General features: G+C 39.7%; 5 protein-coding genes across 9 annotated transcripts; 4 read left to right on the top strand and 1 right to left on the bottom strand.

Moving 5' to 3' along the window:
• The first annotated feature begins 34 nt into the window (after positions 1-34).
• LOC124329184 (aquaporin-10-like) lies at positions 35-1,774 on the top strand. Its single transcript, XM_046788235.1, has 8 exons — positions 35-338; positions 436-523; positions 631-669; positions 742-792; positions 868-954; positions 1,022-1,143; positions 1,216-1,433; positions 1,502-1,774. Exons 1-8 carry the CDS (start codon positions 240-242, stop codon positions 1,608-1,610), a joined length of 813 nt encoding a protein of 270 aa, XP_046644191.1. The 5' UTR covers positions 35-239; the 3' UTR covers positions 1,611-1,774.
• A 728-nt stretch (positions 1,775-2,502) lies between these two features.
• LOC124329175 (dnaJ homolog subfamily C member 17-like) lies at positions 2,503-3,652 on the top strand. Its single transcript, XM_046788221.1, has 2 exons — positions 2,503-2,687; positions 2,810-3,652. The coding sequence occupies exons 1-2, from the start codon at positions 2,558-2,560 to the stop codon at positions 3,550-3,552; spliced, it is 873 nt and encodes a 290-aa protein (XP_046644177.1). The 5' UTR covers positions 2,503-2,557; the 3' UTR covers positions 3,553-3,652.
• A 153-nt stretch (positions 3,653-3,805) lies between these two features.
• LOC124329182 (aquaporin-9-like) lies at positions 3,806-5,609 on the top strand. 2 transcript variants are annotated; one of them, XM_046788233.1, is made up of 8 exons: positions 3,806-3,887; positions 3,931-4,032; positions 4,260-4,409; positions 4,488-4,614; positions 4,688-4,825; positions 4,894-5,015; positions 5,081-5,298; positions 5,376-5,609. In XM_046788233.1, exons 3-8 carry the CDS (start codon positions 4,299-4,301, stop codon positions 5,485-5,487), a joined length of 828 nt encoding a protein of 275 aa, XP_046644189.1. In that variant the 5' UTR covers positions 3,806-3,887; positions 3,931-4,032; positions 4,260-4,298; the 3' UTR covers positions 5,488-5,609. The 2 variants fall into 2 exon arrangements, with proteins under 2 accessions (XP_046644189.1, XP_046644187.1); XM_046788231.1 differs by having other exon boundaries at positions 3,931-4,409.
• A 1,598-nt stretch (positions 5,610-7,207) lies between these two features.
• LOC124329169 (proteoglycan 4-like) lies at positions 7,208-11,155 on the bottom strand. 3 transcript variants are annotated; one of them, XM_046788215.1, is made up of 11 exons: positions 11,032-11,063; positions 10,854-10,961; positions 10,521-10,769; positions 10,268-10,434; positions 9,449-10,181; positions 9,253-9,372; positions 9,073-9,177; positions 8,822-8,989; positions 8,291-8,566; positions 7,494-7,744; positions 7,208-7,420 (listed from the first exon to the last, which is right to left on the bottom strand). In XM_046788215.1, exons 6-11 carry the CDS (start codon positions 9,329-9,331, stop codon positions 7,343-7,345), a joined length of 957 nt encoding a protein of 318 aa, XP_046644171.1. In that variant the 5' UTR covers positions 9,332-9,372; positions 9,449-10,181; positions 10,268-10,434; positions 10,521-10,769; positions 10,854-10,961; positions 11,032-11,063; the 3' UTR covers positions 7,208-7,342. The 3 variants fall into 3 exon arrangements, with proteins under 3 accessions (XP_046644171.1, XP_046644172.1, XP_046644170.1); XM_046788216.1 differs by having other exon boundaries at positions 9,455-10,181; XM_046788214.1 differs by lacking the exons at positions 9,253-9,372; positions 9,449-10,181; positions 10,268-10,434; positions 10,521-10,769 and having other exon boundaries at positions 11,032-11,155.
• Positions 11,156-12,588: 1,433 nt separating this feature from the next.
• LOC124329012 (F-box DNA helicase 1-like) lies at positions 12,589-17,137 on the top strand. Of its 2 annotated transcripts, XM_046787914.1 has the most exons (16): positions 12,589-12,838; positions 12,933-13,060; positions 13,117-13,333; positions 13,402-13,475; positions 13,544-13,709; positions 13,782-14,243; positions 14,321-14,573; positions 14,642-14,700; positions 14,761-15,024; positions 15,088-15,145; positions 15,207-15,401; positions 15,466-15,904; positions 15,964-16,211; positions 16,286-16,411; positions 16,479-16,601; positions 16,687-17,137. In XM_046787914.1, the coding sequence occupies exons 1-15, from the start codon at positions 12,719-12,721 to the stop codon at positions 16,574-16,576; spliced, it is 2,907 nt and encodes a 968-aa protein (XP_046643870.1). In that variant the 5' UTR covers positions 12,589-12,718; the 3' UTR covers positions 16,577-16,601; positions 16,687-17,137. The 2 variants fall into 2 exon arrangements, with proteins under 2 accessions (XP_046643870.1, XP_046643869.1); XM_046787913.1 differs by lacking the exon at positions 16,687-17,137 and having other exon boundaries at positions 16,479-16,657.
• The last annotated feature ends 6,471 nt before the right edge of the window (positions 17,138-23,608 follow it).

Raw genomic sequence — 23,608 nt, 5'->3', positions numbered from 1 at the left:
CCTGTCAACGTGTCACTCAAATGTCTGGCAAGCGCTGGCCAGTGAGGTTGTGGGATATTTTTCGGTCGGGATTGCTGCGATTGGCTCGAAATGGGAGTGCCAGATCAGTAGGCTCTTTTTATCAGGCGACGGGGAAAGTGGGGCAATAGTGTAGTCGGCTGGGTTTTTCTATAGTCGTCGTTTGAATAAACTCACTCATCATCGAGGAGTGGATCACTCCATCTAAACAACAGGGCAAGATGGTCGATAAGCGTCGCGTGAGAAGGGCCATCAGCCTGGCTTCCTACCCCCTTATCCGGGAATTTCTTGGAGAGCTGGCCGGGACCTTCGTTCTAGTGGTATACATACAAAAAAGCTGGAACAACATCTTTGAGCTACCTGCAGTGATTCGCTGAATTTTTCTATCGACATGATGGCTACTTTGCAAACGTCAAGTTATGCATTATCGGAACGAAGGCACAAACGGTGTTGACCAACGGGAAACTGGCAGAATTCATGGCCGGCAGATTTGGCGATGGATTCGGTAAAAAAAAAAATTCATTTCATTACGAGAAAAATTGTTTTCTTATTTTTATCGGAATAAATCTGATTGTCGTTCTAAAACAAATTTATTAAAATGTCTCAATCAAGGTGTCATGGCCGGTGTTTGGGTTGCAGGCGGTGTTTCAGGTTCGTCAAGTTGAAAAGAGAAATGCAATATTCCATTTAAGAATAACCGTCAGTCAAATTTGTATTTTTAAGGTGCCCATCTGAACCCAGCAATGTCGTTCGGTCTGGCCTGTGTTGGAAGACGTAAGACGAAGTCGCTTCCCAAGTCATCATAAATTTATAAAATTTTGACTTTACTCGATTTCAATTCTTATACAGTTGAATGGCGAAAGTTACCAGTCTATTGGGCTGCTCAGTATATCGGCGCTTTTGCAGCTGCTTCTTGCGTCTTCGCAGTTTACCTCGGTTTTTGCTACATAATACGGTGCTTAGTCAATACATTTTACATAATAGTATCTGCTCCAAATTTCAGAGGCGATTTATTATCAAACTGGGGGCCAATTTGTGATGACAGAAGATGATCCAGGATTCGCTGCCATTTTCGCTCCTTATCCTTCTGCCTACCTCTCAACAGCAGGAGCCATTGTCGATTCGGTGTGTTTTTGAAACATTTCTTTCTTACAATAAAATCCATTTTCTAATTGCTATAACACCATGTGAAAACAGATAGTAGGATCGGCCCTGTTGTTGCTGTGTGCCTGCGCTATAGTCGATCGACTAAATTGCAAAGTTCCACTTTCTGTCTTTGCCTTATACATGGGATTTCTCATCATGGGATTGGGCATCAGTTTCAGTATGAACTGCGGTGTGCCCGTCAATCCGGCTCGAGATTTATCTCCAAGACTGTTCACTTACTTAGTCGGATGGGGTCCACAAGTATTTAGGTATGCCAGAGTTTCCTATTGTAAAAATATGCTACACATTTCATGAAATCTAAACTTTGACGATCCAGCTACGACAATTGGATGTGGTTCTGGATCCCTCTTGTGATTCCGCACTTCGGTGCAACCCTTGGAGCCTTCATTTACATCATTTTTATCGAAGCTCACTGGCCGGAATGAATGCACTGATATCACCATCGAATTTTTATGTTAATGTAATACAGTATGTGTTCTGAGTGTGTTTGATTTACGTGCAAGCATTCCAGAGCATTAACAAATGCGCATTGTGCAGAACAAACAGAACTTGTATCCTTTTTACGCAATAAAAGAATTTCTAAGTCAAATAGTAAAAGTTGAAAAGTTTTTATTCAGAATGTGTACACGACAAGAAAATCCGAAAACCCGAAAACAGAATATGTCTCTTTTGAATTCAAGTAACAATGCTGTCAAGTTGGCTCATGTGTTAACATGCTCGATTATCATGCTAGTAGCACCGGGTTCAACCCCGCTGTGAGTCAAATCTGTTATGAAGTCACAGCCCTGAACTTCAAGTTGATATCCATATGATCAAGCTTGGGGTTGCCATTGGCAGTTGTGAAGATTACATCAGACCATCGCTATGGCTTACAAATCAAATCCATGAATTGTAATGCTACGCAGGTACTGAAACATTCTTTTCATAATACCCCTTGATTTCTACAATTATCGAATCGACTAGAACTTTCACCTGCCCCACCCGACATGAACGCATCAGAAACTAGAAATGAAAAGAATACCAAATTTTGATATTTACGTATTTTTTTCTTTAGCTACGTTTTTTTTCAATTTTATCAACAATTTCATCTCTTTTCTCTGGTACCGGTACGCAATGCGCACCGAACACAAAATGTTGTACGACATTCTTTTAATGCTTTTACCCATACAAATCCTAAACATGTTCTATTAATACATTTTTTAAAATGAAAAAGTCAATAAATAAATAGTGCGATTTATTTTGCCATTAAAATAAAAAAAATTAAGAATCAAATGCGGATGCCGATGCGACTCGGAAATTTTGCGATTATATCTGGCAACTCTGTAAACAGTCAACAGCAGTACGTAATTTTACGTGTCCCAAAAAATCAAAAATGTCGAAAATAGACGTGACAAAATTAGATTTATATGGTTTATTTGAAGTGTCTCCCGATGCTACGGTACAAGAAATCAAAACAGCGTATCGTAAGAAAGCCTTAAAAGTTCACCCTGACAAAAATCCAGGTAATTAATTTGTATGACATAAATAGTTGGAAAATAATAGATCACTTCAGGTTTCAAACACAGAATTATACAATAATTAGTTACTATTTGTCTAAAAATAAATGTTTTGCTTTGAATTTCAGATCCTGAAGCAGCTAAGCTTTTTCACCAATTATCAGAAGCGCTAAAAGTCCTTTCTGATGAATCTGCTAAAGCTGCATATGATCGAGTTTTAAGAGCCAAAAAGGAAACAGAATTAAGGTACAAGAAACTTGATTCCAAGAGGAAAAAACTCAAGGATGAGCTTGAAGCAAGAGAAAAAGCCCATCAAACATCTGGGAGGACTGTCCCACAGAGGAGTCCAGAGGAACAGCTTAAAGCTGAAATTGAACGATTGAGGAAACAAGGTTCAAACCATTTGGCAGAAGAACAAGAGAAAATCCGCCTTGAATTGGCAAAGGAGAAAGAACAGATATCAACCAGAGGAATTGTAAGTGCAAGAATGAAACTGTCTTGGAAAGTTGAACCAGAGGGCTCAGATCCTTACACACAGGAAAAGCTTCATTCAGTCCTCCAGAAATATGGAAACATACTTGCTTTGCTCATTTCAACAAAGAAGAAAGGAAGTGCAATTGTGGAGTTTGCCAACAAAAAAGATGCAGATTTAGCATATGCTGTGGAGAGAGGAATAAATGGTTACCCACTGACTCTCTCATGGATCAAAGGAGATCAACCAAGTGTGGCAGAACCTCCAAGACAGCCACCTCCAACTTCAGCTGCACCGATGTCGATGGCGGATTTTGAAGCCAGAGTATTGCAGTCTATGAGAGAAGCCCAAGAGAGGAAACGAAAACAAGAAACTGATGCTCAACTTTCTTCTACGTAACCCATACATACTTGCTCTTCATGTATTTAAAATATGCTGATGAAATCAATGACAAAAACTCAAAAGAATTTGAAAACTATAAATGCTTCAATTTTTATCATTCACTTTCAATTCTTTGCTGACAAAACACATCCTAAACAACACGACATTTCTTTTGCGCATATGAGTCACCTTTTTACAGCGTAAAGGTAAGTTAAGCTTCCGTCTCACATTATATGTTAATGTAACTGATTTTGTCATTTAAACAAGATCCCTTATTTTTTGAGTGAGGGATTCTTTAGGATCATTTACATTTTAGAAAACGATCCACGAACAGCCAAAGTAAGAGTTTAAAGGTTCAAGGGAAAATAATTTTTAATAAGCCTTTTTCTTATTTAGGTTTTCTCTATTGTAGTTGCAGTTGTTGGGCAACTTGCGTGCGACAGTTTAAGATCTGTGCTTTGTGAACATTTATCGACATAGATATGCTGTCTGATACAGGTCAGATCTCATCGTCGGATGACTACGCAACATTATCTTTTTTTTTTTTAAATTTTAGTGGGAACATTAGTCACTAACGTTTATAATCATCATGAATCGTGCGATTCATTCAGAAATATGAATTATCATAACTGAATAATCGCCTAAGTTATTCGTGCTATCTAATGAATTTGTGGGTTTGAGGGTTCATATAGCTCACACCATCTTCGATCTTTGTACCGTATTAGAATTTATACCAGTTTGCCATATCAAATGGTCATTTCGAGATGGCTTTCACATCAGCTCTGAAGTTATTGAAAAGTTCCGCGTCCGCTATTTATCATCGGCTTTATGTTCGAGCTTTTTTAGCCGAATTTATTAGCACATTTGCTATTTTGGTAAGTAAATTGTTAGCAAATAATAGCAACAACCATTTCATATTTTATGCGTCACGCACCTTTCTATGATTTTGTAAGGCGTTTGTGAATGGCTTAATTGCCCAGGCTGTCCTTACGGACGGAGAGAAGGGAAGCGGAGTCGCCCCGAAATGGGGTGCGTTCGTTGCCGCAATGTCCGGTATCTTAATCGCTTGCGGTGCTTCAGGTACGAACGAAACAAAGTTCAATATCTACACAAATTTTAACAATTTCGACATCAATTTCCCAATCAAAACAAGGCGCTCACTCTAATCCGGCATTCTCTCTTCTATTCGCTCTGAGAGGTATTTTACCCTGGGCTAAATTGCCGGTTTACTGGATAGCACAATATCTTGGTGCTTTTTGCGGAGCAGCAGCTGTTCTTGGAGTTTATTGGGGTGCGATATTCAGTGTACTATGTCAGAGAAATGTTTTTATTTTATTTTCTTTCAAACTTCTCTTTTAGACGCCATAATGTTTAAAGGCAATGGCGAATTTTACATCACAAACGAAGATCCGGGATTGGCTGCCATTTTTGCTACATACCCTTTGCCATACGTCTCCATCGCAGGATGTATTATAGATCAGGTTTGCTCCTGGCTCTTTTTCAATTTAACAGTGGCAGTTAATTATTATTTATTTTTATTTTTCAGCTTTTTGGAAGTGCCTTACTTGCACTCTGTGTGGCCGCTTTGACCGATCCCCAGAACATGCGTATTCCGCTTCCGCTCGTTGCCCTGTATATTGGATTTTTGGTTTTGGAATTGGCTATTGGATTCTCACTTAATACAGGTGGCTCTCCGAATCCTGCTCGCGATTTATCTCCTAGGATTTTGACTTACTTTGCTGGATGGGGAATCCAGGTCTTTAGGTACTATTTGTCTAAGTAGATTTTTTCCTAAATTACTGCTGGCAAGTTGCCTTTTATGACTCATTATTCACTCGCAGTTTCAGAGACTGGACCTGGTTTTGGATTCCCGTAGTAATACCTCACATTGGTGTCGTAATCGGTTATTTAATATATTTTATTCTCATTGAAGCGCATTGGCCAGCACAATAAAATTTTTGATTGCTGAAAAGAACGAAGTCAATTATTTGGTTATGAGAATTATAAAATGTATCACATTTGTAAAATAATTATTACAATTTCGGTATAGTTACAATTTATGATTATTTCTCAAATTTCTGATTTATCTCAGTTAGAAGTTGCCGTTGAACATACTGTTGGGGGCGTAATGGTACAGCGCTGGATTCGTGACCGTAAGGTGACGCGTTCGCTCCTGATGTACGTCCAAACTATTAACACAGACCCAGCTCCGCTATAACTATAAAATTGTTAGTAGTGGCGTTCAGCTTCGGCTACCTGTGAAGATCAATCAGTTCTGTGCGATAGCTTGCCTTCTGTAAGGAAGTAATGTTACGCATATACTGGTACAATTTTTGAATAAAATAACCCACATTCCATGCAGCGCTCCAACCGGCAAAACGATGCACCACGGGAGTGAAAACTGAGCGGGTGTTTCAGATTTACCGTAAAATACGCATTTCTTTCACATAATAAGAATTTATTCCCTCTCGTGTTCCGGTTCTGGAGGGTTATTGTGGCGGATTCGGTCTAAAACTAATTTCTTGTGGGTTTCTTGCAAATTTTTACGTTACTTTGTCCCGTGTAGGGGAGGGGGGGGGGGCTCAGACTCAGAGTAACTTAAATGAGACGTAATAAATCCCGATCCGTTCAGCAGATGCCGAGCGCTTTTATCGTTTTTTTTTGCAATTTGGATTTAGGGGGGAGTGGGTCGATTAGGAATAATTTCTATCGATATCTCAATTATTTAAGCATGATTAATTAGAATATTAGTGTCGTCTGCTTTCGATTTGTTTACAAGTTTCGAAAAAGCGAAAAAGAGACGAAGTTCGTTCTTAAGATTACAAAAAAAAAACGAATCTGGTCGCGAATCTTGGAATCGCTTAAAAGTTAAAACACACTCCATGCTGTTTTGCAGGTAAATAAAACTAAGAATACAAATAGAGTGATTATAGGCGAGATTATAGGAGCTTAAATAGAAGAGTTAAACCTGTTCTAAATTTAGTGAAAGCTTAGTTCCTGACTAGCATTTTTCATGTAACTAAAGCTCCCTGTCGATGCATGCAAGTTTGTTTGCACTATGCCTAGTCACCTTTTCCTTCATGCAGATTTTATGACCTGAGCCAGCCATCATAACCAAATGATATGCCAGTTTCGCTTGTGCTGGTATTGACCCATCAGCAACAATCTGAGGACCATCACTTTGGTAATAATTTCATTAATTTTATTTGACTGTGACCTACTAGATATTAATGAGCCATAACTTGCATAAATATGCAGTATATTACATGGAAGCCTTATTCTGTATTAACAATTAGGGTTTACTCACTGTCTCATTTTCAACTTTTCCTTACTTGTTGTTTCTATATAAATATTTTTCATTCCTAACCCATGTTTTATTCAGATAAACAGCATATCCCGCATCCCGTTTGATTGGAGAAACTACTGATGCCGGTCGATTTACGTATCTCTTGATCTCTTCTTCCCCTTTCTTTAAATCCACTCTGTCCTCGCGTACACCCATGCGAGTGTGGCGTGTGTGTGTTCACAAGGACGCCCTTTCAACTTTTCTGCGAATGGAGCATTCGATTATACCTGGCTGTATTTCCCAGGCTTTAAGGTAGGAAAAATGTATCTTTATTCTTCCTTTTTTTTCTATTTGGTGGCGTTGATTATTTCAGATTTAAAATAAAAATGAAGTCAACAAGGGAAATTTTATGATTTTTACTTATTATTTAGTTGGTAAAAACAATCACCAACGATTTATGCTAAAAGAGATTTTCAATGTACTTTTCAAAAGAGTAACAAAGCAATTAACCTATGAACAATTTCATTGACAAGAAGGAACATTATCAAGGTAGTCACAGACTTGTAAGTCCGGATTGTAGTAAAGGCCAGGTGGGCAATTCTAATGAAAACAAGAGTAGTATTATCCATATTATTAGACGGCACTCATATTTTAGAAGAAATTGAAGACTTACCATTAAATGTGCTTGACCGGCTGCGCATTCGTAAAATGTTTTGCAGTCATTGGGATTCGGATATTTTCCGAAGAGATCGTTAGGGCAAGTAAATGATTCTGGAGAAGAGGTAGTGGTGGATGTTGTGGTGACGGGCGTGATTGTTGTTGTTTTGAGTATTGTTGTAGTAGGAACAGTTGTTGAAATAGTTGTAGTAGGAATAGTGGTTGCGATAGTTGTAGTGCTAACTGTCGTTTTAACGGTTGTTGTAACTGCAATCAAAAAAGTTTCATATTCATACAATTTTATAACATTGAAGTTTAAGTCTTTTTAACAGGGATAATATAAACGTATAAGACCACTAATCTATAGTTGATCTATGGTAAATACTGATACAAACATTCATGGCCGTTATGATCAACAAGATAACACAAATGCAGCATAAAATATGATGAGAACAAACTTTGATCGTTCACTTCCCACTGGCCTTTTAGCAGACACACAGCACAGACTAATGCAGCTTACATAGAAAAGTCTCAGATTAATTAGTGCATCATAAAATGAAGTTATGATGTTATTATGTTATCGTTATGATAGTTTGTGTAATGTAAAACCTCGAAGCCTTACGGTTTCATCTTTTAACTTTATTTTTTTAAAGAATTTTCATTTTTTTCAAGTAAATTATTTCTCAAAAAATAAGCTAATTATAGGTTATATTGCATACGAAATTTCGCGATTAACATATTTGTGTGTCCCCATCCCAGTCGTGGTCCGAAAGCTGTGTTAAATTTACATCCAAGCAGAATTAGGCTATATACCTGCAAGGCAAAGGGCCGAATAGTCGTTGCAGCAATTGCCATAGGATGGACAGTCAACATTGCATTGGCATGGCCACTTGTTATTATATGCAGCAGAGCAGCGTCCCTGGCAAGAATTGCAGATATCGTTGAAATCACTGCAACAGTCTCCATACGTCTGACAGGATAGATTGCATTGGCAAGGCTTAGTGGAGTCCGTTCCGGACTGTCCACATCTTCCGGCGCAAGATCCAGCTCCGCCGCTAGGAGTGGTTGTCTTTATGGTTGTACCTGTGCCTGTTTAAAAAAAATTGAATTGCCTTAAACAAAATAGGCAATAAAGTCGATAAAAACACGATTGGGTTTTAACCGCTCACGTCCCTATCAGCAGATAAAAACCCCAAGGTAACAGCAAACAGCCGTCTCGTAAATAGAACATTTCAGTACAAATAAAGGGAATGCTAATTATTTCTCGCTTAATTGTTTTAAGCCTAACTTTCCATTTACAGTCCATGAAATGTCTTCGTCATGTTTCATTTGACTCGTGATTACCTGTTGGACCAACTCCACCGCATAGATACGCGTAATCGGGGCAGCAATCGTTGCTGTCTGCACATTCAGCGGTACACTGGCATGGCCAACTAGGATCGTTTCCAGCAGTGCAGCGTCCCCAAGTAGCGCATGTGTTGCACGTGGATACAAAGTCCGAGCAACAGTCACCTGTAGACAGTGTAGAGTCACGTTAACAATAGGAATATTATAAGGAATGCACGTAGAACCATCGTTTATAAAAATGAACGAACCAGCTGTCTGGCAGGATGGATTACACTGACAGGTCATAGCGGGATCGGTTTCGGACTGGCCGCATCTGCCGACACAAGAATCGGCTATTTTGCTCGACATCAAAACTGATGGGGAACATTTTGGATTAAGTCATTACACCGCTGATGGTAGATATGAAAATTATACTAATTTGTAATTACGTTCGTGGAAGCTACTTCTCTTGGCCTCAATTTGAACATTCATCAATCCAAAAATGGCAATACAAATTAAAACTTTCATGATGACCGCGTATTACTTCTTGAAAAGAAAAAGAGCTAAACCTATCATAGTATAAAGAAAAAAGATAGGGGAATTAATTAAAAAATCTAGATACTAATATACGTAAACAGAACATACACTTGCAAGCCACTGGAAGTTGCATACGACGAATATCGTTAAGTTTAACCGACTGTCAGACTTCTCAGTTTTATACATAGCCGAGGCGTGGTGATGGGTATAGCGTAGAGGCGTGGTTATTTCCAAATACATATTAAGAGTCCAAAGGTTGATCAATTGACTATAGCAGTGTGATTACGTTTCCTTGCAGCCAAGCTTGACTTTGAAACGGATCCGATTTTGTCGATATAGACTAATCGATTGGTGTAATCGATCATCGCCTCTTATTATACAAAGAATCAATTCCCATAGGCCTTAATCATCCAAGGTGTTTGTAAATGAGCTTGTCTTCAAATTTACATCTTGTAAGAAGTAAGGGAAAAGAATAGTTTCTTTTAACTTTCGTATTAATTTTTATGCAAACAACTGTTTCTATCTCGAACATTAGAAAAGCGATCCTGTTCTAATAAAAACCGTATGTCTATTTATTGGCTCAATGCCGCTAAATGATTTTTAAATGGTGTAATAAGCTTTTAATATATGAGTAAGAAACCAGAAATGAAAAATTCGTGTGCATGTATTTAAAGCATTTGATGAAAGTACTTAAAATATTTCAGAGGATTCACATATTTTTGTCCGACAGGACAATTTTAGTTTGACTAATAGATGACTTTTTTTATTGGCACGATGGAACATTATCGAGGTAATCGCAGACTTGTAAATCCGGATTGTAGTAAAGGCCAGGTGGGCAGTTCTAAATAGATCAATAATATTAGGGTTATATGGAAATTGTAAAAAGGATTCAAAAGGAAACAAATATGTTTAAACACGAAAACTTACTACAAGATACGCCACTCCGGCTACACATTCGTAAAAAGAATGGCAGTCGTCGGGGTTTGGATGTTTGGCGGTGTAATCATCAGGGCAGGAAAATGGTGTGGTTGGAACGGGGGTAGTTGTGGTTGTCAAATCTGGAACTGTAACTGTAGTCTTCACGGTTGTTGTAACTGCGACAATAGGATATTTAATATTTAGACTTTTGACATCCGCTGACAACAAACTTATTGTATAAAAGTGGTAAGTACAAAGTTACCTCCTTGGCATAAAGCCGGAAAGTCGGAGCAACAGTTGCCGTAGGATGGACAGTCAACATTGCATTGGCATGGCCACTTGTTATTATAAGCAGCAGAACAGCGTCCGTCGCAAGAATTGCAGAGAGTGAGGTAGTCGTCGCAACAGTCGCCGTACGTCTGACAGGATAGATTGCACTGGCAAGGCTTAGTGGAGTCGGTTCCGGACTGACCGCATCTTCCAGCGCAAGAGCCTGCCTTGTTCGATATCACTGATGCAAAAAAATAAAAATAAATTTTAGATTAATTGTTAATTTTTAAATTTCAATGTCGCTAATTTTCCAATGATAATTTACGTTCGCGGAAGCTGTTGCTGGATTTGGCTTCAACCAGCAGAGCGCAACTCATCAATCCACAGGCGACAACAAATGACAATGTCAATTTCATGGTGATTGTGATTGAATCTTGAAAATAATAATTTAAAAAAACTATTAGCAAATAAGAAATAAGGGTACAACAAATCTATGGGGCTACCTTAGTGCACAGGTTACTTGCTGTGAATATCTTGAAACGACCGTCGAAACCTTTGGGTTTTATAGTCGTCCGCACATGATGTTTTGCTAAGAGCTAGAGGCGGGGTTATTTCAAAGCCTTTATAGAAGATCGACTAACGAAACATGGTTTACAGGTAAAGAATTTTGTTTGCCACCAACCTTTGACTTTGAAACGGATCAAGTATATGATTCCAAATCACGGAAACTAATCTTGCGGGTTTTTTTGTTTTTAGAATTATCTCTCAAAAATGGATGCCGTTCTGTGGCCATCACCGGCCATCACGTTTTCGTGCACGTATTTTACATTTTGTGCAGCTATTATATTGATATTATCGCAAAGAGCGTAAGCCTAGAAATTTGAAATCTCGTAGACTCAATCAACTTATTTGTTTAGTAGACGAAGGTCAAAGAGTGAACGGCTCACCTCGATTGCGTCAATTGTGATGGCTCGTACGATGTGACGTCCACCATCTGTCAACCGAGTTCACTTACTATAATCTAGGCTAAATATCAAACTGTAAAGATCGAGTAACAAGGTACACAAATGGCTTCATTTTGAAGGCCTTGTACAATGTACATATCGGCTCCCGTTACTACCACATACGTCAATATGCACACTACGTTTAAAACAACAATACCTCTGAGAAGATGTAGATAATGCTGAAGTAACATATTGCGTTCATTGCGTTTCTATTAGCTTTATGGATAACGACGTATCCTGGCACTATTATTTATGGGAGGTGTCGTCGGTACTTAAAAAACGATTATAATGATTATTTATTATAAAAAACAAATCATTTAAGCTGATTTTAGCGAAAGAGAAAATTCACTAACGTGTGGATGAGAATGCCTTTTCATCTACTTCATTATTAAGTTTGTTGACCTTCCAAATAAGAGTGCAACTCGTCCAATCTATGAAGTAATGCCCAGTCCAAAATCATTAAAAATCAACCTTGCAGTGTGGGAAATGAAATCAACCTTGCATGGAACTTTGCCGCCTTGTGATAGTGTTACTTATTTAACCAAATACAAAATATTACGAAACAAGTGCACTTGTGGCTAACCCCAGTAACATCTATGCTGATATAGTGAAAAATTAGATCATTAATTGGTCAGGGCTTTATCTAAGCCATATCAATCATATTAAACGTTACCCATCGCATCATCACGTGATTGTATCTAGTGTCTAGTCTGTCAGTTGGTTCAGTTTTTTCCGCTTCTGTACCTCTCCTGAATAAACAAAATGAAATAATGCATTCGTATGAACCTTTCTCTTTAATAATGCTGCCCAGCTGGGGAAAAAAGACGTTTGGAGAAGAATATTCAAAAATAAACTCTCTGAAAACCGACACAATCAGTTTCACTTTTTTGGGCTTTTACTTTTATTCGAGTTTATTTTTTTATCTCATGAATCTATTTCTATACTAATTGAATCAAAATTAAATTAGCTTTGATTGATTAATTAACTGGTTTTTTTCTTGTTTGAATCGGATTATCGTCCCTGGATATTTAAAAAAACTTCATATTTTGGACGCTAGATTGTGCTATTGTTTTGGTTGAAAAACGTAAATACAACGCACCGAACGCGTTTACGAGTCCGTCTACACGTTGAAATTGTAACTCTGGTTGTAGTTCTGTACATAAAAATAGTATTTTCGAATTTTGAAATGAATAATCTTCCTGTTCAAGTGCTTGAAAATATTTTGTCCCACATACCTGTTATAGATCTTCATAAGTCATGTGTGCTTGTGTGCCAAAATTGGAGGGAAATCATTTGTCGAAAGAAGGTAGGGTAGTATATGACCGATATGGCTTTCATTTTTGTTTGAAACCACTCTTTAAACAATAGAACATTGACATACCTTTGTTCTCCTATTTCAGTTTATACCTTGGAAAAAACTTTATCTTTCATACAGCTTGAATGTTGAGGAATCTACTGCTTTCCTGGACCAACTCTGTGATTCATACAACATTACGGGAGTGCAAAACTGTCTCCGTGGTTTGATTTTGTAAGACTTATTTACCAAAAGTTTTATATTGTTAAGTATAAATAATTCTGTTTTAGCTATTTTTTGGAGTTCACTGGGTCTCCTGTGAATACCATGAGGTATTTGAAAAGTCATACCCGCTTCAGTTTAGCTGAAAGATTGGTGGTTGAGCAGTATAAAACTACTTCACTCTGGGGGATTACTGCTATGATTTGCATCATCTCAAATGATACATGGGAAATGTATAGATTGTTTGATTTATTGACACATTCTGAAAGTGATTTCACGACAATGGTAAATTCAATCTTCCATCATTAATTTAACCTGTTTTGCCTTCTCTAACACATATTCCTTGCATATAGGAGGTAATGGAGAAATTTTACTGTTTATGCACTTTGTTTCTCTACTTCCACAGAAAGTTTGGAATTCCAGCTAAGTATGCATTCATTAATGTGCATTTGTGCTTTGTTCTTATAATCACAAGTTATTTTACTTATCTCAAAGGTTGCATTATAATTTGATGTATGCCCTCAACTTGTTTGAGAATCGCTGGACGGGTGCCCCTATTAGTCAAGTGTCAAACCAGTCATCAAGCCAGCAAAAGTCTTCACCTCCTCCATTGACGCACGAACAATCGCGTATTGTAAATCATCGCATCCAAAAAGATGATGTAAATTGCTTAAATTAATTCTAGAGATTTTCTAAAAATTGCAATTTCGAATTCCTTTCATTTTCGTTTTAGTTAATCAAGATCGTGGCGTTTGCTGGGAGCGGTAAAACTACAACTCTGCTACGGTTCACCGAAAATAATCCAAAAACCAGATTTCTGCTCATTGTGTACAATAGAGCAGTGTCCGATGAAGCCGGCGGAAAATTTCCGAATAACGTAAAATGCAGGACGATTCATCAGTTGGCTTATCGCCACATCATTGCTACTGGCTTGATGAAGAATAAAAAATTGGGTAACATTTTCCCAACGAGTTTAGTTGAAAGCCACATACTTCAAAAGGATCGGCGAGGACTAAAAAGATATCAACGAGAGAAACTGGTTCTTGACACCCTTAATCGGTTTTGGGGTTCGGCCGATGATACAATAACTCCTGATCATGCGCCCACCAAAATCAGTAGCAAATCGTCATCTGAAGATAATACCCCTGGAGAAAATGTTGTTGAAGACAGAATTCTGACCCTCGATGACCGGCAGGTGAGATTCAGCTAATTAATCTCTGTTTATTGCTTCTCTAAAAAGCACCTGTTTTTCCAATAATTGTCTCTTTTTAGAAATTAGCGGCCGACGCCAAACAAGTTTGGTCTGTCATTAAGAATCCAAATGATAGGCGTCTGAAATTGCCGTGTGATGCATTCCTAAAACTTTGGCAGTTGGAAAAACCTAATTTATTCGAAACTGAAGAAGTTGACTGTGTGATGGTGGATGAAGGCCAAGATTTGAACGGAGCCATGCTCGATATATTTCTTAGCAACATAGGCCCTCGCATTATCGTCGGAGATCCACATCAGCAGATCTACCGTTGGCGTAAGAATAGCATAAACTCAACGTTTATTTATTTGGGGTTGCCTAATAAGTTTCTTTCTTCAATTCAGGATATGCCGTGAATGCACTGAATAAAGTCCCTGCTACCCACACGTTTTACTTGACACAAGTAACTTCATAAAACAAATCTCTATAGCTATATTGTCTAACTTTTTTTTCTTCTTCTTAGTCATTCCGATTTGGACCAGAAATTGGTTTCATGGCCAACTCCTGTCTATCCGTCTTGAATAATGTCAATGATAAATGCTTGGTAGGTATTGATGTGCACGATGCCCTGAGCGATGCCAATGATAAACTAAACCACCAACTGCAAAATAACGGCAAGATTTGCTACCTGGCTAGGACCAACCTGGCACTTTTCAAGAAAGTCGTGGAAGTTATTGGTTGTGAATTTGGTAGCAGTTCCCAGAAGCCTAAAATCTCTTTTGCCGGAGTAAACTCAAATTATTTTCAAGTTTGTGAGATGTAAATAATGAAAGAAAATTGTAATTTTTAGGGAATTCAGAACATGGGATTGGACCTTATAATGGACGTTTATAACCTTTGGAGAGGAGGTAGTTTCAATCTTAAAAATGCTGAATTATGCTGAATGAATATCAATCTTCTTTTTGGCAGCCTATGACAACATTACCAGTCCCTTTCTACGTAATCGGCGGTTATTTGAAAACTTCACCAGTTTCACCAAATACGTAGAAGCCACCATGGACATGGAGTGGGGAGCGAGAATAGCTCAAGTGACCTGGGCGAAAAGTAAAACGGAGATGTATGTCGATGCGATTCGAAAATCTCATGTCTACATTTCCGATGCAGGTATGGAACACGTGAGCTACCATTAATTAACGTCTTAACAAATTATTATTACTTTTTTTTTCAGATGTCGTTTTCTCTACCGCTCACAAATCCAAGGGAATGGAGTGGGATACGGTCGTTTTGCTAGACGACTTCATTCCAACTCTTGCTTATGGTGAAGTAAGCGGCGAAGAGCAGGAAGAGCGGAACTTGCTGTACGTGGCTGTCACGCGGGCAAAACGGAAACTGATAATCAATCCAGCCTGCTACTACACTCTCTTGGCAGTTGGCGATCGTCGAGAGAAAATAGTCGATTCAGCCACTTACCTCGACGCTCATGGCCCGATTGCCATTTGTTTTCGCTGCCAAGAAGTTCTGCCAGGGCAGTGCAAAACTAAATCTGCATCGCTCGTTACAACTCCACTCAAGATAATGACCTTAAATAATGAGCCAACTGTTGGAAATCGAAAGGAGGGCATCCTCTGTTCCCTATGTGCCGGACTAAATTATTACGCGTACCAAAAGTAAATTTATTCACAAATTTATTCATTATGTGGCAGTTTAAACGTTGTTACATCAACAGGTTCAGCTGTTACGAGCATGAGTTACGCCAGGTCCAGGTCAAAAATGACATGGGACATTTGACATTTCGTTTCCTTGTTGGACCATCGGCTGACGAAATGGCTGTTGCTGTTCCTTATTATGTGCAGCAGAGATTGTTGATGCTTGACGGGTTCGTCCAAGCTCGACATTTAGCCCAACAACGTCCGCCTATTGTAGTGAACAACCGAGAAGAACTTTTCCCGGATGATGACAATATGTTCCTTGAAGGTGACATCTAATCTTGTTTAAATGCTTAAAAGCACCTTTTTTTTTAAATTATTTTTATCACTTCAACTTCATAGTCGTAGCCAATGTGGGTGACATTGGTGTTGATAATGAAGTGATAGAACCTATAGCTCCCGTGCTATTGAATGGTCAACTCCAGGGTGTTGAAGTATTCCCAGACGACGACGACATGTTTCCCCTGGGTAGGTTTTAAGAGTTTCGAATATTTATATGCCGTTCGTCGTACTAAAACCAGTTTTCTTTTTGAAGATGATCAAGCAGCCGAAGTTGAGCAGTCACCGCGGCCGGAAACTGACGATGATGACGATTCCTATAGAAACGTGTTACTTCTTCGACTCTCACAGTGAATCTCACTGCTGTATTTCTTTATTCGTGAGTCACAGACAAAGTTCTTTAATGAAAGTAATAAAGATATTTTTCTCATCACATTTTTTGGCCGATTTGATAATGTTGAAAGCTGGTGTCTATCGCTCACCACATAATCTTTCGGCGGGTGTCGAAAGCAGACTAGCGTCTCTAATGAACTGGGCGAGGAGATTTTAATGGGACTCGCGTGGTGTCTTACTTTATAGTGTTATTTCACAGCTACGGCTGTAATTCATTTGATGGCTAATCGATAGGTCTGCGTTTGCCATGCCATTCCATTACACTCGATTTGCGACAGCTGCCGCCCCTCCTGATCCAGCCAGTGCTTTCCCTCATTCGCAGTTGTCTAGAAATAGAAACCTGGACGACGAACCGGAAGTAATGACATCACATCTATTCGAGAACTTTCTTCTTGACCCAGCTCTACGCCTCCCTGGCTCTCCTAAGTCCATTGGCTCCTTTATGTTTTGTATTATATTGTATTTGAACATCGCCGATGACACGATCCTATTGATCTGATTATCCTATTGATTGATTAGAAATAAAAAAGGGCTGCCTGTGTGGTTCTGGCACCGATCAGGGTACGCTCAACTTGGAGCATCCGACCCATCGTTATCCCGCCTCCTTTTTTTTCTTTTTCTCTCAATAGTGCCAAGGTTTCTTATCGGTGTTGGCGAAGAAGCCTGGAAGTATTGCGATCATCTCCAGAAAAGGGATTCGCGCGCAGCGGAAGCGAAGGCGAGCAAACAAAATGGGAGATTAGTTTTCTGATGAATTAACTCAGAATGAACAACAGTCTAGGAACGAAACCAGACCGCGGCGTTGTAGACTATTAATCAGCTAAGAGAATCTAAGTCTTAATGACTTGTCTTCTGGCCTGTGTATCAAACGACGTCTCACGAGGACTGCGCTGTTGATTCTGCTCGATTTGTTACTGTCGACAAACTCCAATGCTCCTGTGGCAGCGTATCAACTTCAATAAAGGCGCAAAAAATGTTTCGCCTTCGGTGTGACGAGGCGAAAACCTGATGTGTCGAACGAACCCCGTTACCCGGAAACCGTAAAACTAGCGGAAATGATCCTTTTCCTTTTTATTTGCGCTTGCGTCCTTCTCAAAATTATCGCCGTTCCTAATCCAACAGCCTCTTTTTCTCACTTCCCTTATCCGCTAGTGTGTACAACGACGATCCGTTTACAGACAAATGCTTTAACCTTTCTGCCCTGTAAGAAATTCTGAGATCCGGCGTTCTGTAAATATTGTTAACATTTAAAGGTTAAAGTTATTTGTGAGTCGCCGAAGAGGATAGCTTTTCGTTGCGCCAAACTGCTCAATTGTCTGTGAATATAGTGTGTTGTCCAATTACTTTTATTCGTAGATATTCAAGCTATAGTTATTTTTATTTCCAGTAATGTCTTTTTCCGCTTGTTGAAAAGCTGTTTTGTTTTTTTATTCCACTTCGAAATCCAATTTTGCGGTAGTCCTAACAATGCAACTGATGATGAGAAGTTACTTCACAACGAAAACCTGAGGCGGGTGTACGTTACACAATGCAACTATGTAAAGGGGATCCAATAAGCGGATACAACGTACTGGAATATTCGATATATAAAGTCCCAATACGGTAGATATCTAGGACTTTGCCATCCATTGTCTCTCATAATGGTTACTATTGATCTAGCGTATCTAGTACCAAGACGGAAAAATAAGGAATACATAAGATTTGCCCACGTAAAATATGTTTAGTTTTTTTTCTTTTCTAGTGCCACACCATGAGCAATATCTTTTTTCCCGGACAAAGGAGATTGCTATTGGATGGTGAACTTTACTTTGCCTGGTTCGTGCAGCACAAAGTGAAAAAGTGATTTATTGAGAGTAAGGAACTGATGCATAGGCCGCACGAGGCTGCAGGGATTATAGATTTTCTGGCCCCGAAGAAAAAAAAGATACAGTACCCATATATTATACAAATCGAAAGATTGAATTCCCGGGAGCTAGCAGTAGCTGGAGCATCTGGGGACCATTAGACGATTAAATTGAACCTGATGAACTCAATGTCAGAGAAATATTTTTCTGCATGGTTACTGACAGCATTGCTGAATTTTCAAACCCAAGTCCAACATAGTTGAGAGAGTGGCATTCGATGAAAGAGGATGAAACAGGTAGGTCCCGTTTTGGGTTACACGTGTTCTGACTTTGTCCGAGACACACACTCACAGTCTCGCCCGAAACAAAAAACAAAAGCGACAATGAAAATGAGAACAAAAGGAAAAGACGAAAGAGCTCAATATGTCTCTCTCTCCATAGTTGCGTTTTTATGAGTTAAGAACTTGAAAAGTTATTCATTTGTCCTCCGCCGTCAAGGTTTATTCTCATCCATTTTTCATTTTCTTTCTTTCCTCCTTTTTGTTTTATTTATTATTATTTTATTTTTACCTTCTCTTGGGTTTTTAAATCTCTAATTTTTGCTTCGCGCATCATACCGTCACGTAGCAATGTTATAGGGCCGCGCGCTTCGATCAGGCGTGACAAGCGCGATCTCTGCCATCGCCATCAGGAGCCCATCAGCATCTCCTCCGGTTCCACAGCGACACGAACGCCGAGTTGCCCTTATAAGGGACCGCTTTTCACTTCATTCTTCCATTTTCTTTGACTTTTTCTATCTTTTTTTTTATTTCGTTTTATTCCTTGCTTTTCTTTTTATGATACATCAAAAGACAACGCGGCAGTTTTGTTTCATCATTCATTTATTTATGATTATATGATGTGTATATATGGTTTCCGCTTTGTCGATTTCTTTCCCTCTTTTTTTCCTTGTTCATTTTTATTATTTTATTTTTTAGTTAAAACGATAAAAAAGTATAAACCTCCCCCTCCTCTCTCGCTTTCTTGGTTTTGGTATTTCTGAAAAATGTTTCAAACCTTTGCCCTTAATTTTTTCCGACCCTTCCTCTATTACAATATTACAATATTACATACATAATCGGAATTTGCAGCATAGAATAAGTGCAGTGGTTTTTCTCGTGCAACCCCTTACCCTTAGTTTTTGCTGACCCTTCCCTTTTTATTACAATATTACATTACCAGAATTTGTAGCCTAGAATTAGTGCAGTAGTTTGTCTCGTGGCCAACAGACGTATTTCTCTACGAACACGTATATAGTTTCTTTTTCACGTGATTTTCTTGAGTGGATTGTATGTAAATTGTGTTTAAAAGCATTGACTGAATTCTACGTTGACGTTTCACGTCTGATGAACAATGGGTCTACACGAGCGTGCAAACGATGTGGGCGGGCTGCGTGAAAAGTGTTTAGACCGGAATTCCGCGGACACCAGGGTCTGGATCGATTTCGCTGTTCGGTAAGTCCATTATTCATTTCGCCATTAAATTGTCCGCATGTACACTGTTTGCTCCATCCTCCCTCGAAACCCTCCTCCCAAATTCGGAAGTAAGAAATTGACATTTCCTTTGCACTTTCGAGCTTTTCGTTCCGTCCCTTGAGTTAGTCGTATTATAAATGAAAAAAGACATTTTTAGTGTGTTGCTGCTATCACGTGCACTAATAATGTGAAATAGACACGGTAGATCGTCCCGCCGGTGATACTTTTTGCCCAGTCAACGATATGCTGAATGACTGCACGAAAAGGTGAGGTTGCCGAGTGCTGCGTTTCAGTTTTTTGTTTTTTTGTGTGGGGATTGTTATCGTGATAACAAGCCGGTAGCTGAGTGTGTCGAGTGTGTAGATGATGTACGATCTAACCTTGTTGACGTTTGTTGCTCGGTTCCGGTACATTAATTCGACAGTGGCTGCTTTTGTACACCGTTTTACATGATCGGGTTACTGTTGTGTGTATACAAGAACAAAAAGGGGCGCCTGACGACAATGGAGACAGACAAAGTGAGGGATATATAATAGGATAGAGACAGACATACATCTAATCAGATAACGTGCCGGTTATGGTCGTCTAGCTTTTGGTATGCAAAAGTTGTTTCTTTCTTCTTCAATTCTATTTTGTTGGAAACGCGAAAAATACGGACTGTAGACGATTGAAGACGGTGCCAAAGATTGGCATACTGATCTTCTTTTTCACTTTCTTTTTTTTGTTGTTGTTGGGACTTTGGTGGGAAATCCGTCTCATTATCTTTGCATTCTGTTCTTCTGTTTGGCGTTCACCGATTACCCTAAATGGCTTCATTTTATTCATTGCTCAGATTGGTTGAGGAATTAATAACCGGCGTTTGGTGTCGGTCGCAGCGAAGGTTACGCAGTGTTCAACAGTTGGAAAGATAGTAATTAACTGCAATCCATCAAAATCATTTCAAAGTAACCCAAAAGGGGTTGGAAAGAAACAAAACAAAAAACAAGAAATGGTGAAGAGAAAAAAGAAGAAAAAGAAAACAGAAGTTTCGTGGTTTCCTTGTAGCCGGCGCGGCTGATCCACTCTTACGATTTATTTAGATTAAAATCAAAGCGGAATGGCTCACCGCACCATATATGTCTAACCATTGTGCACAGCCCAGCTTCTAACATACAAAGCAAATCGGATTAGATGCACACAGCCACACAGCAAAAAGGTAGTCCAGAGAAGCTCAGAGAAGGCCGGCCCCAACACACTGGTTCTATACCCACGTCGCATGTGTATGGCAGCAGCGGATATATTTTATTTTATATGCGCACAAAAGAAGCTTCTTGCCAACCGAATCCGTCATTTCTCATCTTATTTTCTTTTGTTGGGGTGGGGGGTAGAAATCGCACGGTCGGTTATTTAGTACCGGCCGTCATTCCGGAAACTGGCGCCCAGCAGCGCCATCCGCCGAACGTGTATAAGCTGTCGAGTTTGGTTCTTTTGGTCATGGCTCATGCGGGTCAAAACTAAAAACCAGCTTTCGCCTCACATTCACACAGATTTTCTTTGTCTCTTGTTTCTTCTTTGTTATTTCACCAAAATAAGACGAGCCCAGTAATTTGCACTCTTCAGCTAACACGGAAGAAAAATTAGCCAGCAAGGCCGCGCTCACGTCCAAAAAGGAACGTCTACTGCGGTGGGATCATCTAGGGTAAAAGCATATATAGACATGGCTATAGACACGGGGCACATCAACATCCAGCATCATTGCTATAATGCGGCAGTAGATGCCATTTCTAAATGATCTTTAGAGATCTTGTCTCTCTATGGAACTCTTCGGCGTGTATTCACCCAAGTACACTCGAGAAAAAAACAAACTCTTTTTTCTTTCTTTCTTAACTAATAGTCTTTGTTGCATGGCTTTCTCTCTCTCTCTGTGGCCACATCTTATCTCTCCTGTTTGGCTATTTGTTATTCCCCCCTTTATATATTTTTTCTCTCTCTCTCTCCTATTCTCTCTGCACACAGACTCCTTATAGTAATGTTGGCTAACAACCCGCCCACCAAACAGGTTCGTAGCCCGCAGTCAAACAAACCAGTATAGGCTTTCAATCTCTATCTCTCTCTCTCTTTCTTTCTTGTTCTTTGCCTTACTGCCTGCTGTATATATGTGGCTATCCTCGCTCCTTTCGTGTGTATATCGTGAAGAGTTTCTTCTCTCTCCTTCTCCTTCTCGTTCTAGTGTCATTATTTTGGTTTTCCCTCCGCGTGTGCGTGTGTATATAAAGGTTCGGTTGGAGCCGAACGGTGCGGGTCGACTCTCGTCGTCGTCGGCAGCAGCAGAAGCGCTAGTCTCGCCCGGACCTTGTGTAAACAGGCGAACGCAAGAGTTGTTTTTTTCGTGGAGAGAGAGACAAGTTTCGGCTCTTGACTCAGCCGAGCTCGTCGTCGACAGTTTTCAAGTATTTAAAAAAAAAAGAAGAGAAAAACATAAGACAGCCATTAACTGCTGCTGCTGCTGTGCCACAGCTTTTGTGCTGCGTCAGACGGTCTGTCCAAAGCGTTGCTGATGCGATCTGCTCATTTCGGCCGTGTGGTTGTGGCTCGTTAAGGTATCGGAAGCAGCTCGACACTGTCTGGATTATTTTAAAAAAAAAAGAACCCCACGTTGTTGGTTTCTGAGCAGACGACGAAGGAGAAGAAGAGTTTGTCCATCTGTATGGACGCGAAATTCCAGCACTGGACAGTTTGTAGCGCGCCGCTCGAAAAGTTTCAATGGACAATCGATAGGTTGGCGGCCGGTGCATTTGTGTGTTTGTGATTCAACGGCGGCGGCGGCTGCGGCTGCTGATGTTAGGCGGTTTCGAATAATATTTATAAACATTGAACGTTGTTAGTAGTCGCCCTTTTTTAGTTTTTATTATTTGGGTTTGGGTTTCCCTCTGGGATCGTGACACGGCACAAGAATCTAAGGCGGACACTTTGGCCTTTAGCCCGCCGACATTTAACCCGTGCGCCCGCCGTACTGGGTGATATAGAAGGAGAGGTGGTTGTGGTCTCGCATGACGTATTTCTCGTTTGGTGTTTAAGACTTTTTGGGTTCTTTCTCCTCGGTGAACTTTAGCGTCGTCTTTGACAACCAGACGACTATTTTCCAACCCCCGATCCTTTCCCCCCGTTCTTGATGTATCCAGCGGTGATCGTGAATGAGTGATTGATTGCCGTTTCTACTCGACTGGACACTCAACTCTTGCTGTACGAACCAATCACTTCATCGGTGCTCTTGCATATGCAGGAGGAGAATCGAACAGCAACTAAGAAAATTGGGTGGCTGTGCTGGAAGCCGCGCTCTCGACTTTTGACAGACGACCGAGCCGAGCGACTTTGACACTTTCAACCCCCGGCGCATATCTGCAGGTCGGACGTCAATCAGCCCAGCAGCGACTCGGCCGCTATTCCGGTAAGTCACCATGCAATGTTGATTAGCATTTCACTATGTAATTTTCATGAGAATTTCAAGCCCAAAAAACGAAACAAAAACTCTGGTGACGAATAACGGGTAAACGAAAATAGACGTGTGCTATGTGTATTATATACTGCACGCTCTACTAAGGTGGAAGGGGTTGGTATCAATCTTTTTTCAAAAGTTTGGAATCGTAAATAAGAAA

The sequence above is a fragment of the Daphnia pulicaria genome, chromosome 3, assembly GCF_021234035.1.
Source record: "Daphnia pulicaria isolate SC F1-1A chromosome 3, SC_F0-13Bv2, whole genome shotgun sequence".
NCBI classification, from domain to species: domain Eukaryota; kingdom Metazoa; phylum Arthropoda; class Branchiopoda; order Diplostraca; family Daphniidae; genus Daphnia; species Daphnia pulicaria.
The sequence above is the reverse complement of the archived record's forward strand: the minus strand, read 5'-3'. Positions and strand labels throughout refer to the sequence as shown.